Source organism: Schistocerca piceifrons, chromosome 4 (assembly GCF_021461385.2).
Source record: "Schistocerca piceifrons isolate TAMUIC-IGC-003096 chromosome 4, iqSchPice1.1, whole genome shotgun sequence".
NCBI lineage: Eukaryota > Metazoa > Arthropoda > Insecta > Orthoptera > Acrididae > Schistocerca > Schistocerca piceifrons.
In genome coordinates this window covers 60,246,254-60,266,149 of record NC_060141.1, presented here as the reverse complement: position 1 = coordinate 60,266,149, position 19,896 = coordinate 60,246,254, and the positions used below count along the sequence as shown (strand labels likewise).

Below are 19,896 nucleotides of genomic sequence, written 5' to 3'. Positions count from 1 at the left end.
TGGCCAGACAATGGGATTTTGGAGGTGGTGGGTGACTGGAGAGATAAGGCATTGGAGATCAGTTTTTGTATAAGGTTGGAAGGGAAATTACTGCCTGTGAAGAGGGACTGCTCGTCACTGCAGTTGCGATGGCCATAGGTGGCTAGGCTGTGTGGAAGGGACTTCCTGGAGTGGAATGGGTGGCAGCCATCGATGCAGAGGTATTTCTGGTGATGCCCTGAAATGAGGAATGTCCTACCCACTGTCTTTCCCTCCCCTCCTACCAGAGCTACACAGTATCCTCGTCTATCCCTACACAACTCCTTAGCTCTTGGCACATATGCCTGTAATACACCTACATGCAAGACCTGTCCCATACATCCTCCCACCACCACCTACTTCAGTGCGGTCACAAGCATCACCTGTCCCATCAAAGGCAGGGCTACTTGTGAAATCAGTCATGTGTTGTACAAGCTAAGCTGCAACCACTGTGCTGCATTGTGTGTGGTCATGACAGCCAACAAGCTCTCTGCCCCCACGAATGGCTACCAACAAACTGTGGCCAAGAAACAGGTGGAAAACCCGGTTGCTGAGCATACTGTCCAACACGGCGCTCTTCATTTCAGTTACTGCTTTCACAGCCTGTGCCATCTGGATCCTTCTCACCAACACAAGCTTATCTGAATTGCGCCGGTGGGAACTCTCCTAAGTTCGTGTAACTCTCCTGGCCTCATCCTTCATCAGTCATTGTCCTTAACCATCTAGCTCCTTCCCTGTCCCCCGTTCCAGCACTACACAGCTGTCTATTATTCCACCAATGCACCCACAGCCTTTTTACTTCTTTTCCACTAATCACTAATCCCACCCACTCTCCATTTATCCTCTGATCTGCACCTAGCTGCCCTACCCTCTCTCCGCCTTGTCCCTGTATGCTCCCACAAGCAGTATCCCCTACCTCTACCATGTTATCCCTACCCTGCCCCACCTCTCCTCACCTCCACCACCTAGCTGCTTCTCCCATCATGTGCTGCTGCTCCCACCCTGGCCTCAGCAGCCAGAGACTGTGGTCATGTATGTAAGTTGCATTTGTGTGTGTGTGTGTGTGTGTGTGTGTGTGTGTGTGTGTGTGTGTGTCTACTACCAGTGAAGGGCTTGTTGGCCAAATGCTTATTTTCTGGCAATCTTTTCATTGTGCTGTCTGCATTACAGCAAATGCTTAGTTATTTCCTTTGAAAATGACGTGGTTTAATTCCCTTTCCATTCCTTCTCCAGTGGGTTGCACACACTCTCTCTCTCTCTCTCTATCTATCTATCTATCTCTCTAATGACCAATTTGTCAACAATATGTTAAATACTAATTTTCCTTCTTTTCCTTTTAGCCTGATTGAGAGGTATTGGTAGAGATTAAGCTATGAGGACAGCTTGTGAGCATGATTGGACAGCTTAGCCCAGGGGCGGGCAGGAATTCTGCACGTGTGCGATGCACATGCACGTGTGCAGTTAACAGGTGTTCTGCGCGCACACAGGGGCAAGCTGGCCACCCGCTTCTCTCCCCTCCCCGCCACCCCGTCTCACCGCTTCTTACTTTGTAATGCGTCTTGTTTCCTGGCCTGCTTTATTGAATGAAGGAATAAGGTTAGTAGGAGTGCTTGAAAGTAATCGTGGTTTGAAAGAGTACCTATTACCTACGATACGTTTTATTTATCACAGGTGGAGTTTACAATACGTTTAATGTCTGCAACAAAATTTCTACATACAGACAAACGCAAACAGTTACGTAAATTTTCATTACTGATGTTTGCTCTTAACCGAGACTTTCATAACAGAAAAAAATCTCTCACAAACGCATGTCGAGCCAAACATTGACATTATCTTCATCGCTTCACGATGGAGACGAGGAAACTCTTGCTGTGGAAAGTCATGATAAAAATCTATTACACGTCTTGCCAAAAGGAACTTGTCTCCCAGACGAGAATTACGCTGTAGATCTATTAATTCTATTTGCAAACTGGGATGAATATCATCTACAGAAACAGCAGATTGTCTCGAGAACTACTCAAAACCTTGGGATAAGTAAGATATATCCCCAAATCGCTTGAGAAATTCCTCTTTTTATTGCACCAAGAACGGCAACATACTGAAATTTATTATAATGGCGTTCAATATTAAACTTCCGCTGACCAGCGAGAATACTGTCACATATTATACATTTCCAGTTTTCACGTTTTTGCACAGAGAAAAAAAAAGATTCTCCTATTCCTTTTTAAAAGGTAGCAAATCTCCAATTCTCCGTTTCCTTGATTCGCTCAGCATTTTCCGGTTATTGAAATACAACGTTCACTACGTAGTGGTCGCTTCGCTTCAATGTCCGTAACTTAGCCTGGTACTACACTGCCGCAACCTGTTGGCTATTGCCACTGCCCCTGTCGACGATTGCACACGAGCAGCACACGTGCAGCGCTGTGTGCTCATGAGCCGCGTGCAACGTTTGCCTGCCCCTGGCTTAGCCAGTGAGGGGATTAGCTATGGAAGGGAAATTTCTGGGTTCAGTTTGCGGACCAGCACATGTTTATAGCCTGCCAGAAAGTTTCATTCTGGAGTACTTTGATGACGTGTTGTCATTGTCGTCATCTTAAGTTTAGTGGTTTTTTTTTTTTTTTTTTTTTTTTTTTTTTTTTTTTTTTTTTTCCAGCTCCCTACACGAGTCTATCCTGTGAAAAATCCCTTCACCTTTGTGTAACTAAGATGACACACACATCCTTGAACCTCTTTCCTGTAGTTTTTCTGTAGTCACCTTAGTTTTTATCCCATTATAATTCCTAAAAAGAATACTACATTTTTTATTGCTTGATGGTTCAGGTGACCCCTACTTTATTGAAGCTATACTGCAAATATTGTTTCTTCCTAGTTCACTGCTTCTTCTTTGGCCATACAATCTGGCCCTCTCAACTTCAGCATTTGTTTGTAGCACAGAATTTCAAAATCTTAGTCTCTCCTTCTCTGTGTTTCTTTCACTTCCATATAACACTATAGTCCAAACAAATGCCTTCAGAAAAGAAACCCTAATTCTTAATGTTAGATTTATGTATATTCCTCTTTTTCTGCTATTGCAAATCTGTATTTTGCATCCATTTTGCTTCTGCTGCTGTCATTTTGCTGCATGTGTAGCAAAACTCATCTAATACTTGTAGTGTCTCATTTCCTAATCAGATTCCCTCAGCATTGCATGATTTAATTAGACTACATTTCATTACTGTTGTTTTAGTTTTATTGGTGCGCATCTAATTATTTCTTATCAAGACACTATCCATTCCATTCAACTGTCTTTTCTTTTCATGTCCTTTGCTTTTGGGCAGAACTGTTATATCGTCAGCAAACTTCAGTTATTTTCATCTCCCTGAATGTTAATACCATTTCCAAATTTCTCCTTCATTAACTTGACTGCATGTTCAATGTACAGATGGAATAACGTGGAAGATAGGCTAAAACCCTATGTCACTCATTCTCAATTACTGCCTGCCATTGATGTCCCTCAACTCTTATAACTTCAGTCAGGTCTCTGTATAAGTTGTAGAAAGCCTGTCACTTCCTTGTATTTTATCCCTATATTAATTGCCGAATATCATAGTGTTCAGGGACAAACAGGTCTTATTTCACTGATTAGTTCGTCAAAACATTTACATGACTGCTGTATGGTTTTGTATTATGTGTGATGCCTGCCTGTTGACACTTCTACCATATCCAAATTTATTTTTTTGATCAGGCTCATTGATGTAATCCTTGTAATATGTACATGTGAGAAAAACACATTGTTTTTTTCATTAAAGCACTTTCTGTAGACTTCTTTTGCCCTGTTTCGTTTTCTGCAACCTATATTTCTTAATGTTGGCCATCAGCACACCAAACAAAAACCTCCCGTTAGAACTGCCTTTCTTCCTTATGCTTTTCTCAAATGTATTTTTATGCATTATGCTTGAAATTTTTATGTTGCCAGCATTATCAGGAAAACCTAAATATTTCTGAAATATCGTTTGTGTTGATTCTCTGTTGAGCGTGTGTTACTTTAGGTGTTAACTGAGAAATTTTCAAGGTGTCTGAGACAGTGAGGTTTTAGCAGAACTACTGATGGGACTGCCATTTGATAATATTATGATTACTGCTTCTGTATCCCTCATCAGTCTAAGCAGATCCTGTAACATTTCCTATTCAGAATAAAGTTTTGTGTGGTGAAATATATGCTCAAATACACAGTGACACATCTTCAAGGGAAGATCCACTTGTATTAATAAAATTTTCATAATCTTTCAGCTATGTCAAGTTAAAATTTCATGAACTTTATGATGAATTCCCCTTCACCCACCTGCCCACCCCCTAGATGCCAAAATGTCACTGCACACAAATACAGATTTGGAACATTTATATTGAACCATGGACCTTGCCGTTGGTGGGGAGGCTTGAGTGCCTCATCGATACAGATGGCCATATCGTAGGTGCAACCATGACGGAGGGGTATCTGTTGAGAGGCCAGACAAACGTGTGGTTCCTGAATAGGGGCAGCAGCCTTTTCAGTAGTTGCACGGGCAACAGTCTGGATGATTGATTGATCTGGCTTTGTAACACTAACCAAAACGGCCTTGCTGTGCTGGTACTGCGAACGGCTGAAAGCAAGGGGAAACGACAGCCGTAATTTTTCCCGAGGGCATGCAGCTTTACTGTATGGTTAAATGATGATGATTTCCTCTTGGGTAAAATATTCCGGAGGTAAAATAGTCCCCCATTCGGATCTCCGGGCGGGGACTACTCAAGAGGACGTCATTATCAGGACAGAAAAAACTAGCATTCTACGGATCGGACGTTTCTAGCATTTGTAGACTTAGAGAGAGCTTTTGACAATGTTGACTGAAATACTCTCTTTCAAATTCTAAAGGTGGCAGGGGTAAAATGCAGGGAGCGAAAGCCTATTTATAATTTGTACAGAAACCAGATGGCAGTTATAAGAGTCGAGGGGCATGAAAGAGAAGCAGTGGTTGGGAAGGGAGTAAGACAGGGTTGTAAGCCCCTCCCCGATGTTATTCAATCTGTATATTGAGCAAGCAGTAAAGGAAACAAAAGAAACATTCAGAGTAGGTATTAAAATCCATGGAGAAGAAATAAAAACTTTGAGGTTCGCCGATGACATTGTAATTCTGTCAGAGACAGCAAAGGACTTGGAAGAGCAGTTGAACAGAATGGACAGTGTCTTGAAAGGAGGATATAAGATGAACATCAACAAAAGCAAAACAAGGATAATGGAATGTAGTTGAATTAAGTCGGGTGATGCTGAGAGAATTAGATTAGGAAATGAGACACTTAAAGTAGTAAAGGAGTTTTGCTATTTGGGGAGCAAAATAACTGATGATGGTTGAAGTAGAGAGGATATAAAATGTAGACTGGCAATGGCAAGGAAAGTGTCTCTGAAGAAGAAAAGTTTGTTAACATCGAGTATAGATTTAAGTGTCAGGAAGTCGTTTCTGAAAGTATTTGTATGGAGTGTAGCCACGTATGGAAGTGAAACATGGACGATAAATAGTTTGGACAAGAAGAGAGTAGAAGCTTTCGAAATGTGGTGCTACAGAAGAATGCTCTAGATTAGATGGGTAGATCACATAACTAATGAGGAGGTATTGAATAGAATTGGGGAGAAGAGGAGTTTGTGGCACAACTTGACAAGAAGAAGGGACCGGTTGGTAGGACATGTTCTGAGGCATCGAGGATCACAAATTTAGCATTTGAGGGCAGCGTGGAGGGTAAAAATCGTAGAGGGAGACCAAGAGATGAATACACTAAGCAGATTCAGAAAAATGTAGGTTGCAGTAAGTACTGGGAGATGAAGAAGCTTGCACAGGATAGGGTAGCATCGAGAGCTGCATCAAACCAGTCTCAGGACTGAAGACCACAACAACAACAACATATATTTGACTCCTAATACAGTTCCTGTTGGGATAAAAATTTACCAGTACGTCAGTGTCAGGTGAAAGACTGTTATTGTAATTTTTCATTGTGGTTTACAATTCACAAGATAAATGCATAAATTTAATATAGTGTTGTTTGAGCATAAATAACATATACATTTTTCTTCACAGGTTTAATGTGTGAGTTATTGTGGTCTGATCCACAACCTCAGCCTGGCAGAGAACCAAGCAAGCGAGGTGTTGGCATACAGTTTGGTCCAGATGTTACAAAGAAATTTCTTGACCTTAATGGTCTAGATTACATAATAAGGAGCCATGAAGTGAAAAATGAAGGCTTTGAAATAGCTCACGATGGACGCTGCATAACAGTATTCTCTGCTCCAAATTACTGGTGCGCCTCTCTCTCTCTCTCTCTCTCTCTCGTGTGTGTGTGTGTGTGTGTGTGTGTGTGTGTGTGTGTGTGTGTGTGTGTGTGTGTGTGTGTGTGTCTCCTCATAAAAAGTCTTTCCACTATTGTGTGTGTGGTACCTACATATACGTTACCAGTTAAACATTGAGTTGTTTATCAATGATGTTGTGTTTCAGTGATTCGATGGGGAACAAAGGTGCATTTATTACACTTAATGGCAGAGATATGAAACCTAAATTCACATCATATGAAGCAGTGGTAAGCATTTATTTACATTATTTTATCTGTAATGGTGTGAGAATACTGTGGTTGTTCCAGTAAATCTCACTGATGAGAAAAATGGTGACCAGCCACACTTTTGTGACGACTGCTGTATTTTGTCATCATCAGATGGCGGCAAGGATATCTTTTACAAATTTCACATTATTTTTGCCTTGATTTCTTTGCACCCACAACCACAGATGCGTACAACTATGCTGTAATAACAATCTTTCCTAAAGAGCAAAATAATCTGATATTTGTACAAAGAATCAACGCTGCCATCTGGTGATGGGCTCAGGCCCAAAACTAGTTGTGGTGGAATAATGTATGCATTTAATAGTGTGGCTGGCTGCAGTTTTCCTGCCCGTGAGATTTTATTTAGTTGACATTTTTTCACACAAATGGTGTAGTAAGTATGAATGAAAATATTTTGCATTTAAATGTTGTGTTGAAATTTTATTGCAACATTGGAATCATGGAGATAGCCTGCCATGAGACTTGTTTTCTTCTTCGCAGAAATTCTTGTATGTTGGTCAAAACCCAATACTTTTATTACGGTAAGAAGGGGATAGGCTTGCACTCAGAAACTGAAAGCAATACTGAAAAGTAAAAACTTCACCAAGCATAATAATCTGCTAAATGTGTACTTGCGTAAATGCAAATCAAGCAAAAATAAATTGGGAGAACATTTAGTCACAGAGAAACAAATAAATGAGAGGAGGAATGTAGTGAATAAGGAACGGAGAAATCAGTAAAAGATGAAGACTTTTAGGGTGCGCAGAAGATCAGATAGGAATCTCAAGGAAAAATGAGAGCTGTAGATAAGTAATGTAATGCAAATATAAACATAAAATAAATTTGATGTGATTTGTAAGTTATGTTGTTTACCTGTAGAATTTGAAAGCATTGTTCCTGTGGCATTGCATAAAAGTGATTATGATTGAGCATATACTCTGTGTAAGGCTACTGAGTAAAAGCCATGTGATTATAATTGTACCAAGAACTGCAAATACCGAAGTCACCTGAATCAACTGATGAAAAAGTAACATCGATCATTCCCAATACAGCATTCTAGTGGTGGGATTGCTGTAGGTGGGAGTTAGGTATGCATTACGTAAAATGTAGGATATGGGGGAGTTTGTAGCGCAGTGTCATGAGCCCCCAATTTATGCATTCTTAGGTGTCTTGTTTCATAGATACCTGTAAAAAGAATATTAGGTAATTCAGCTAGCTGTATACCAGAATTTAAGGAAATCATACCACTACTATTAAAACTGGTTAGCTGGGTTTAATCTGAAATTATACTGAAATTGGTGAATGATGCGATGACGAAAAATACTTTTTAAATATTTTATTTTAGTGTCATAAACGGTTTTGGGCTACCATGGTCATCTTTAGGAATGTCTAATATTTTCAGTTACATAAAGGTTTTGATCAACAGCGTGTTGTCTGCTCCTACACTACACTGCACAAGAATATTTGAATATTTAGTGCCATTTTATAAGTTGTTTCATCAATAAATCACAATAAAGTGCTTGCATTTATGTAGATATAATGTGAAATAATTGTTTTCACTTATGTAAGGTGTTTTGAAACAAATCACCATTTACTGGAACTTATGGAAGTGAATACAACTATTTCACATTTTTTTATAAATAAATGCAAGCACTTAAGTGTGTTTTTATTGATGAAACAAAGTATAAAGTGGCACTAAATACCAAATATTCTTGTACAGTGTATTACTAAATCTTGTTCTAATATCCTGGGTGCTGACATCAATCTTGCTGAAGGCCAGCTTCATACCCAAGTACTTGTCAAGTCAGTCAATAAACAGCAGTATTGATATTTTGACATTTGCTGTTCTTTCCATATGAAATGTGCTCTCCCTACAGCTCAACATTCATGACAAATGTGTCTGCAAACTCTTACATAAGTACACTGCCGATCTGATTTCTGCGTATACTGCTTATAATTATCCCAATGCCTAGTTACACAGATTGATTTCCTGGGCCACCAAGCTAGCTCTGGAATCACTGTTTTACTGTTTTCTATGAAAAGGACTACACCCCCCTCTCTCTCTCTCTCTCTCTCTCTCTCTCTCTCTCTCTCTCTCTCTCTCCCCCCCCCCCCTCCCTCCCTCCCTCCCTCCCTCCCTCCTTATACTGTTCCCATCTGGAACGCATTAATCAACTCTTCCTGCAAATATGTGACTTTCTTAAATCGTATCTGAAATGAACTCAGACATACCAAATATTCTTCATTCTTCTCACCACGTGAAATAAATTTCATCTTCCACAATCCCCCGGAGGCTCACGGTTCTTTCGTGAGTTCATGTGTGGCGCACATGGGGCCCCGAGCTATTGCAGCTCATTCTTCATTCCATAGCTGCATTTCCTTCTCCCTGCCTATCCCCCCCCCCCCTTTCCCTATTCCCACCTCTTTCCCCTCTCGGTGTTCTGATTTATGTCAATCTGGCTATTCCCCTGGTTTCCTGTATTGGTTGCAATTTAGTTCCTTTTGCCTGTTTTTTCACCGTTTTGGCATTTGTCCCCACTTGAGGTTTCACCTCCACTTCAAAATTTCCTGTTTTTAGTGTGAGCCATATGGGGAAGAACTCCCTCCCTAGCATCTACCATGTGGATTCCTCTACCCCGCCCTTCCCTTCTCTGTTCCTTAGTGTAGCCCCCTTCACCCTGCTAGGTCACCAGCATGTGTAGCAAGTCCGTGTGGTAGGACTGTTATGTATCCATATGGCTGAGCCCCCTGACAACACAGGGATCACACTACTGATACCTGAGCTGTTCCCTACCCATGTATGCCAAGGAGTGGTTGCTTGTCTTCTTGGAGCATCGGAACTCCTGGCAATGTCTGCCATGCCAGACGGCTCTTGCTGTGGCTGGGTGGCGCCCATGGGGAGAGCCCCTGGTTGGAGTGGGTGGTATCAGGGCGGATGCTTGGCACATGCAGCATATCAAGCTGCAAAAGTCTGGCCATTCTCACACGGGTGTCTCTTTGAATGGTGGAGGATCCTTAAATGCTGCCTTGTATGGCCTGGCAGCCTTCCATTCCCTGGCTACAACGTGGGAGGAGGACCAGGCTCACCATCTTGGGCTGAAACCCTTGCCCGTTACCTCGTCCATATTAGGATGAATGGGGACACTTTCACCACCACAAAGCCATTGTTTTTCGTGGAAAATATCGAGGGCAAGTTTGGTGAAGTGGAGATGCCATCAGGTTCCCTGTTGATCAAAGCTTCTTCAACCACCCAATCCACAGCTCTTCATGCCTGTGCTCATCTTGGCAATGTCCCAGTGTCTATCACTTCTCACCAATCTCTGAATATGGTCCAGGGTGTCATTTTTCATAGGGACCTCATCCTGCAATCTGACGGGAAACTCTGGGCTAATCTGGAGCGGCATGGTGTCCATTTTGTTCGACGGGTGCAGAAGGGTCGCAAAGACAACCGCACCGATAATGGCAACTTCATTCTGGCTTTCGAGGGGATACTCTCCCAGAGAAGGTCAAGGTTATGTGCTACAGATGTGACATGAAGCCGTACATCCCTCCACCTATGCGGTGCTTTCGGTGCTTGCGTTTTGAGCATATGTCTTCCCACTGTACGGTGGACCTTTTGTGTGGTGACTGGCCTTGTGTTCCGCTGCCTGTGGGTGTCAACTGTGCTGAACACCACTCCCTTCGCTTGCCGGATTGCTCGGCTTACAAGAGAGAAAAGATGATACAAGAATACAAGTCCCTGAATCGCCTGTCTTATGCTGAGACACGCCAAAAGTATGAGACATTCCATCTGGTGTCACTGTCTTCAGCTTTTGCCTCTGTTACTTCCTTTCCTCCTCCTCCCCCCTCCTCCTCCCCTCCTCCTCCCCCCTCCTCCTCCCCTCCTCCTCCCCCCCTCCTCCCCCCCTCCTCCCCTCCTCCCCTCCCCCTCCCCCTCCTCCCCTCCTCCCTCCTCCTCCCCCTCCCTCTCCTCCCCCTCCTCCCCCTCCCCCTCCTCCCCCTCCCCCTCCTCCCCCTCCCCTTCCCCCTCCCCCTCCCCCTTCCCCCTCCCCCTCCCCCTCCTGCCCCTCCCCCTCCCCCTCCTCCCCCTCCCCCTCCTGCCCCTCCCCCTCCTGCCCCTCCCCCTCCTGCCCCTCCCCCTCCTGCCCCTCCCCCTCCTGCCCCTCCCCCTCCTGCCCCTCCCCCTCCTGCCCCTCCCCCTCCTGCCCCTCCCCCTCCTGCCCCTCCCCCTCCTGCCCCTCCCCCTCCTGCCCCTCCCCCTCCTGCCCCTCCCCCTCCTGCCCCTCCCCCTCCTGCCCCTCCCCCTCCTCCCACTCCTCCCCCTCCCCCCCCTCCTCCTCCCCCCTCCCCCCATCCTCCCCCTCCTCCCCCCTCCCCCCATCCTCCCCCCCCATCCTCCCCCTCGTTCTCCCCCTCCTCCTCCTCCTACCTCGTCCTTACCCCAGCTCTGTCCCGCCCCAATCTCCCCTCCACCACCCCTGCAGTTCCCATAACCTCGACTCAGGGAGTCGCTCCCCCTCCCCGGCTGAAGAAGTACCTGCCTTCTTCGGCATCTGCCAGTGATCGGGCTCCCTCCCAGGGACCCTCTCCCCGGCATCTCTCGGGCCAGAAGACTCTCACCGTGGTGGTGAGAGGAGGAGGAGCACCATCTGCGCATCCCAAGGTCGCCCACACTCTTTCGGTACCTGATCTTGCAGATTCCTGTACTCCCCCTGTGTCCTGCCTTCCTCCACCTCAGAAAGAGGAGGAGGAGGAGGAGGAGAAGAAGAAGAAGAAGAAGAAGAAGAAGAAACATAAATCCCATGACAAGCCCCCCCCCCCCGCCCCCCCCCCCCCCCCCCCCGGTGCCCCCAGATGTGCCAACTCCCCTCTCACAACCTGAGCCTGACATCTTAATCTTATTTATGTTTGTCACCCCATCCTTGTCGGTGACAACTACTGACAAAGTGACCTGACTTTCTGCTCAGCTCCTTCATGTCTACTTTGGACCACACCACATGGTCATCCAGTGGAACTGCAAGGTATACTGTCATCACCTACTGGAAATGCAACGTCTTGTCTCCTCTTATTCTGCGTTCTGTCTTGTTCACCAAGAAATGCATTTCTGTGATGACCACTCCCCAACTTACCGTGGTTATCGGGCATTCTGTCGGAGCCCTGCTGGCCTTGGGATAGCATCTGGTGGGGTCTGCACTTTGATTTGCTCCGATATCCTTAGTGACTGGATCCCCCTGTGTACCACCTTGGAAGTGATGTCAGAGTGGCAATGTCTACCTGCCTCCAGATTGGCCACTTGCTTATGTTGCACTATCTACCTTAATCCAGCAACTCCTTCCCCCGTTTCTCCTCCTTGACGATTTCAGTGCTCACCATCCACTGTGGGGGTGTGTCACTTCAGTGGGTCGGGGTATCCTAATTGACCAACTTATCACAGACTTCAATTTATGTCTCCTCAACAATGGTTCTCCTACCCACTTCAGTGCTGCTCATGGCACCTTCTCTGCTACTGATCTCATGATCTCCTCCCCTGCCCTCGCGGCTTCCCTCCATTGGTCATCCCATGATGACCTTTGTGACAGTGATCACTTTTCAGTGACCCTGTTATTCCCCTGCTGCTGCCAGGCAAACAGGCCCCCACATTGGACATTCTGCAGGGCTAATTGACCTTTATACATGTCTGCTGTCCACTTTGACACCTCCCTCTCGAATTCCATTGATGTAGTCATACAAGGCATCTCTGCTGCTCTTCTTCATGCTGCTGGCACTGCTGTCCCCCTATCCACAGGCCCCCCTTGTCACCGACCGGTACAGTTGTGGACCAAGGACATCGCAGTTGCTGTGCAGCACTGCCGCTGGGCACTGCAGCAATTTCAGCAATACCTCTCCTAGACCAACCTCCTCACTTTTAAGTGTCTCCAAGCGAAGGCTTGTTGCCTTACTATGTTGTTGTGGTCTTCAGTCCTGAGACTGGTTTGATGCAGCTCTCCATGCTACTCTATCCTGTGCAAGCTTTTTCATCTCCCAGTACCTACTGCAACCTACATCCTTCTGAATCTGCTTAGTGTATTCATCTCTTGGTCTCCCCCTATGATTTTTACCCTCCACGCTGCCCTCCAATACTAAATTGGTGATCCCTTGATGCCTCAGAACATGTCCTACCAACCGATCCCTTCTTCTGGTCAAGTTTTGCCACAAACTTCTCTTCTCCCCAGTCCTATTCAATACCTCCTCATTAGTTATGTGATCTACCCATCTAATCTTCAGCATTCTTCTGTAGCACCACATTTCGAAAGCTTCTATTCTCTTCTTGTCCAAACTATTTATCGTCCATGTTTCACTTCCATACGTGGCTACACTCCATACAAATACTTTCAGAAACGACTTCCTGACACTTAAATCTATACTCGATGTTAACAAATTTCTCTTCTTCAGAAACACTTTCCTTGCCATTGCCAGTCTACATTTTATATCCTCTCTACTTCGTCCATCATCAGTTATTTTGCTCCCCAAATAGCAAAACTCCTTTACTACTTTAAGTGTCTCATTTCCTAATCTAATACCCTCAGCATCACCCGACTTAACTTGACTACATTCCATTATCCTCGTTTTGCTTTTGTTGATGTTCATCTTATATCCTCCCTTCAAGACACCATCCATTCCGTTCAACTGCTCTTCCAAGTCCTTTGCTGTCTCTGACAGAATTACAATGTCATCGGCGAACCTCAAAGTTTTTATTTCTTCTCCATGGATTTTAATACCTACTCCAAATTTTTCTTTCGTTTCCTTTACTGCTTGCTCAATATAGAGATTGAATAACATCGGGGAGAGGCTACAACCCTGTCTTACTCCCTTCCCAACCACTGCTTCCCTTTCATGTCCCTCAACTCTTATAACTGCCATCTGGTTTCTGTACAAGTTGTAAATAGCCTTTCGCTCCCTGTATTTTACCCCTGCCACCTTTAGAATTTGAAAGAGAGTATTCCAGTCAACATTGTCAAAAGCTTTCTCTAAGTCTACAAATGCTAAAAACGTAGGTTTGCCTTTCCTTAATCATTCTTCTAAGATAAGTCGTAAGGTCAGTATTGCCTCACGTGTTCCAGTATTTCTACAGAATCCAAACTGATATTCCCCGAGGTCGGCTTCTACAAGTTTTTCCATTCGTCTGTAAAGAATTCGTGTTAGTACTTTGCAGCTGTGGCTTATTAAACTGATTGGTAATTTTCACATCTGTCAACACCTGCTTTCTTTGGGATTGGAATTATTATATTCTTCTTGAAGTCTGAGGGTATTTCACCTGTTTCATACATCTTGCTCACCAGATGGTAGAGTTTTGTCAGGACTGGCTCTCCCAAGGCCGTCAGTAGTTCCAATGGAGTGTTGTCTACTCCGGGGGCCTTGTTTCGACTTAGGTCCTTCAGTGCTCTGTCAAACTCTTCACGCAGTATCGTATCTCCCATTTCATCTTCATCTACATCCTCTTCCATTTCCATAATATTGTCCTCAAGTGCATCGCCCTTGTATAGACCCTCTATATACTCCTTCCACCTTTCTGCTTTCCCTTCTTTGCTTAGAACTGGGTTTCCATCTGAGCTCTTGATGTTCATACATGTGGTTCTCTTATCTCCAAAGGTCTCTTTAATTTTCCTGTAGGCAGTATCTATCTTACCCCTAGTGAGATAAGCCTCTACATCCTTACATTTGTCCTCTAGCCATCCCTGCTTAGCCATTTTGCACTTCCTGTCCATCTCATTTTTGAGACGTTTGTATTCCTTTTTGCCTGCTTCATTTACTGCATTTTTATATTTTCTCCTTTCATCAATTAAATTCAATATTTCTTATGTTACCCAAGGATTTCTACTAACCCTCTTCTTTTTACCTACTTGATCGTCTGCTGCCTTCACTACTTCATCCCTCAGAGCTACCCATTCTTCTTCTACTGTATTTCTTTCCCCCATTCCTTTCAATTGTTCCCTTATGCTCTCCCTGAAACTCTGTACAACCTCTGGTTCTTTCAGTTTATCCAGGTCCCATCTCCTTAAATTCCCACCTTTTTGCAGTTTCTTCAATTTCAATCTACAGGTCATAACCAATAGATTGTGGTCAGAGTCCACATCTGCCCCTGGAAATGTCTTACAATTTAAAACCTGGTTCCTAAATCTCTGTCTTACCATTATATAATCTATCTGAAACCTGTCAGTATCTCCAGGGTTCTTCCATGTATACAACCTTTTATCATGATTCTTAAACCAAGTGTTAGCTATGATTAAGTTATGCTCTGTGCAAAATTCTATCAGGCGGCTTCCTCTTTCATTTCTTAGCCCCAATCCATATTCACCTACTACGTTTCCTTCTCTCCCTTTTCCTACACTCGAATTCCAGTCACCCATGACTATTAAATTTTCGTCTCCCTTCACTATCTGAATAATTTCTTTTATCTCATCATACATTTCTTCAATTTCTTCATCATCTGCAGAGCTAGTTGGCATATAAACTTGTACTACTGTAGTAGGTGTGGGCTTCGTATCTATCTTGGCCACAATAATGCGTTCACTATGCTGTTTGTGTAGTAGCTTACCCGCATTCCTATTTTCCTATTCATTATTAAACCTACTCCTGCATTACCCCTATTTGACTTTGTGTTTATAACCCTGTAGTCACCTGACCAGAAGTCTTGTTCCTCCTGCCACCGAACTTCACTAATTCCGACTATATCTAACTTTAACCTATCCATTTCCCTTTTTAAATTTTCTAACCTACCTGCCCGATTAAGGGATCTGACATTCCACGCTCCGATCCGTAGAACGCCAGTTTTCTTTCTCCTGATGACGACATCCTTTTGAGTAGTCCCTGCCCGGAGATCCGAATGGGGGACTATTTTACCTCCCGAATATTTTACCCAAGAGGACGCCCATCATCATTTAATCATACAGTAAAGCTGCATGCCCTCGGGAAAAATTACGGCCGTAGTTTCCCCTTGCTTTCAGCCGTTCACAGTACCAGCACAGCAAGGCCGTTTTGGTTATTGTTACAAGGCCAGATCAGTCAATCATCCAGACTGTTGCCCTTGCAGCTACTGAAAAGGCTGCTGCCCCTCTTCAGGAACAACACGTTTGTCTGGCCTCTCAACAGATAACCCTCCGTTGTGGTTGTACCTACGGTACGGCTATCTGTATCGCTGAGGCACGCAAGCCTCCCCACCAACGGCAAGGTCCTTGGTTCATGGGGGGGGAGGTTTTGCCTTACTAAGCAGAGTAAAAAGGAATGCTGGGATCGCTATGTCTCCTCCCTGGGACATATGCCTCTTTATCACAGGTTTGGTCAAAGCTCCGTAGCGTTCTGGGCTGCCAGCAACAGTCAGCTGTCCAGAGCTTGAACCTCCTAGGAGTTTTGTGCGCTGGTCCCTGTGCACTGATCCATTGGTCCTCGCAGAACACCTTGCGACACACTTTGTGATGGCATCATCGTCTGCTTCCTACCCTCCTACTTTTCTCCAGCTGAAAAGCAGAGTTGATCAGACCCCCCTCCGTTTCATCCCGCACCACATTGAGTCTTATAATGCACCTTTCGCTGAATGGGAATTGGTGCAGGCTCTTAGTTCTTCATGAGACACAGCCACAGGGCCAGATTCCATTCACAATCAGATGATTCAACACTTGGACGTTCCCCAGAGGCAAAAGCTCCTCAGGGTCTTCAATCACATCTGGCTCATGGCTGCTTTTCCATCACAGTGGCAAGACAGTATAGTTATCCCTGTCCTTAAACTTGGGAAAAACCCAATGTCTCTAGACAGCTACCGCCCCATTACCGTTACGAATGTTCTTTGTAAACTCCTCGAAAGGATGGTCAAATCCAAACTGTTGGGTAATCGAATCATGGAGCCTTTTGTCACCGTATCAGTGTGGCTTCTGGGCAGGGCGATCTCCAGCTGACCATTAACTCCAATTGGAATCAGCCATCCAACAGGCTTTTACTCACTGCCAGCACCTTGTCGCAGTTTTCTTTGACCTACATAAGGCGTACAACATGGTTAGGCGCCATCACATTTTGGTTACCCTCCATGACGGGGGCTTCCGTGGTCCCCTTCTAATTTTTATCCACGAGTTTTCATCTTACCGCTCTTGTGGGTTCAAGTTGGCACTTCATTCAGTACCCCTCAGATTCAGGAGAACGGTATCCCACAAGGTTCTGTTTTAAGTGTCACACACTTCCTCATAGCCATAAATGGGCTTGTGACCTCTGTTGGGCCTCTGGTTACCCCGGCATTGTACGTTGACGATCTTTGCATCTGGTGCAGCTCCCACTCGGTGGCGTCTACTGAGCGCCAGCTCCAAGGCACCATCTGACTGGCCTCTGCATGGGCCACCGCCCATGGCTTCCAGTTTTCCTCCTCCAAAATGTGGGTTATGCATTTTTGTCATCGACCCACAGTTCTCTCTTATCCAGAACTTTGTTTAGGCAACCAGCTCTTCAATGTTGTAGCACGGTCCCGTTTCTTGGGCCTTATTTTTTATAATAAGCTGACATGGCTGGTCCACATTCGCCACCTAAAGACTACATGCATGCGGAAGCTTAATGCTCTCTGCCTCGTGGCCCACACATTTTGTGGTGCAGACCGTTCCACTCTTCTCCATCTTTACTGTGCTCTGGTCTTGTCCAGACTCGATTATGGTAGTCAGTTTTATGGCTCAGCAGCTCTTTCCACTTAGAAACTCCATGATCCTGTCCATCAATGTGCGGTGTGTATGGCTATTGGTGCCTTTCACAGTAGACCTGTTGATATTCTCCTCACAGAAGAGGGAGTCCCCTTCTACACATCCAACAGAGCCAACTCCTTGTTTCTTATGCAGTCACCATTCGCCAATTCCCTGACCGTCCTGTGTACCCTATGCTCTTCACCAATGAGGGATGTCTCCCTCCAAACAACTGCCCACAGGTGGTATTGCTGGTTGGCATGCATCTCACTACCCTCTGAAGGGACTCCATCTGCACTCACTGGACTGCACCCCTTGTCTTTCCTCCCATACACAACCCCCCCCCCCCCCCTCCCCTTGGACAGTGCCTAGACCACGGATTAGGACCAATCTCTTCCAGGGTCCTAAGGTCTCTGTTGCTCCTATGGTTTACCGGCGTCTTGTATGTGCCATCCTTGTAGAGTTCCAGGGTGCCACCATCTTTTACACTGATGGTTCTAAGACTACTGATAAGGTGGGATATGCTTTCACGTCTCCTACTGGCTTCGAGCACCATTTGTTGCCAGGGTCATGTAGCGTATTTAGAGCAGAGCTTCTAGCCATTCACAGGGCCCTCTTTTTGTTTCTCTGGCCTCCCTCCATAGAGTTTTAATTTGTTCAGACTCCATGAGCAGCCTACTGGCTATCGATCAATGCTACTCTCGTCACTCCTTGGTCTCTGCCATCCATGACCTTCTCTCTGCCCTTGAGCATACCGCCTGTTCACTCATCTTTCTCTGGATCCCAAGTCTTGTGGGAATCCCAAGGAATGAATTGGCTGACAGTTTGGCTAGAGAAGCAGATACTTACCCCCTTTTCCCTTCGTGATTCCAGCTGTGGGTATGCAGATCTACATCAAATCTCTCTCTGCCCAACAGTCTGGAACGCCCATCTGGAGCGCTACTGCTCATAGTAATAAACTCTGCACAATCAAGGAGTCTACTGCAGTTTGGTGCATTTATTTCCGCCCCTCTTGGAAGGAGTCCACTGTTTTATGCCATTTACGCATTGGCTATACCCGGCTCACCCATTGTTTCCTCCTACGTAATGACCCACCCCCGCAATGTGGTTGTGGTGCCAGACTGACAATATCTCATATTGGTGGCAGGTCCCCTTCTTTCGACCCTTCGTGCTAAGTATAGTCTTCCTGCTTCCTTAAATTTAATATTAGCAGACGATCCACGAATGGTTGACCTGGTCCTTAGTTTCCTCCGGGAAAGTGGTTTTTATTTTCAGATATAAGGTTCTCCTTCAGTCTTGGAGCAGGAGCGGGTTGGTTGTGTTTAGGACTCCTTCTGCAGTCTTCACGGTCTATGACCCCATGACTGCCTCCCCTTTTTTTCCTGTTTCTAGATTTGGTCTCATCTTTTATGCTTTTACTGTGTGTGTTTAATGTTCATTCTTTTATAATTTGACTCCTCTGACTGAATCCATCCACTTTTAGCAGACCCTCTTTCTTATGTAACCCACTTGGGAATCGCGGGACCGATGACCTCGCTGTTTGGTCCCATACTCTCTCAATTAATCAGTCAATCAATTGAAGATCTTACACATCTGAACCCATTGCTTTGCTCATTGGTTCTTATCCATGTAGTCATGCCAACAGTGAGATTTACCCCACAACCGGCACCACCATCACCACCTCTGACCTCATTATTGCCAAGTCCTATGCCATCAGAGGCTGTGCCACATGAGAAGCAACTGTTTTCAAGTAATAAGCTATGTGCAACCACTATCTGATTTTTATATCGGTGTGATAACTACCTAGTTGGCAGTAGAATAAATGGCGACAAGCAGAGAGTGTACATGTGCAACCCACAGTGCGTTGTTGCTGAGCATCATCCATTAGTCATGATTTTGGTGCCTGTTTTGCAAAAGTGCCACTTGAATTTTTACTCCAGAATATTATTTCTGGTTTGCCAAATGGGACATGCTTGATTCTTACCACCAAACTGGTCTTTCCAGAAACCTTCAAGTCCCAGTCTGACTTACAGTTTTAATCTGCTTGAAAGTTTCAAATCAATGCACACTTGCTACTCTGTTGCAAAGTGAAAATTCATTCTGAAGTATTTTTTTCTATTGTTCTTCATTTTATTATTTCCTTTAGTTTCTTGTCCTCCCATAAAATTTCCTCTCATCAATTTGTATTTGCATTCAGTCTCCCTATGTCTTGGCTGGTTTTCCAGTCATCTGACTTGACTGTTCCCTCTCTCTACCTTCTGAGTTTTCAAATAACTTATGTTACCAACAACCCAGCTTTTGCCTTTCATCCTGTCTAGTAAATATTGGATAATTTTTCCAATGAGTGTAAGGTTCGGTCACTTTCCCTTCAGCCCTTTAGTTTCTTCTGCTAGAAGATTGTCCTGGTTGTGCAAGCTAGCAATTTTACAGCTTTGTTCACATTTACATCCTCTTGGTGAATAGATTTTTGCAATCCATTTTATAAATATTCTCACTTCAAGAGTACTTATATTGTAAGTATTCTCTAAAGTATATGTAATATGCCGTATGCTGCTCCATTACATCCTATGCAAATAAATTGTTTCTAACG

General features: G+C 44.7%; 1 protein-coding gene across 1 annotated transcript in view; it reads left to right on the top strand.

Annotated features, from left to right (window-relative positions):
• Window positions 1-19,896, top strand: part of LOC124795381 (serine/threonine-protein phosphatase 5) — a 103,793-nt gene that overhangs the window by 68,429 nt on the left and 15,468 nt on the right. Inside the window, exons 9-10 of the mRNA XM_047259391.1 lie at window positions 6,102-6,321; window positions 6,516-6,597. Of these exons, the coding sequence (XP_047115347.1) occupies window positions 6,102-6,321; window positions 6,516-6,597 (302 nt within the window). The remainder of the gene's footprint in view (window positions 1-6,101; window positions 6,322-6,515; window positions 6,598-19,896) is intronic.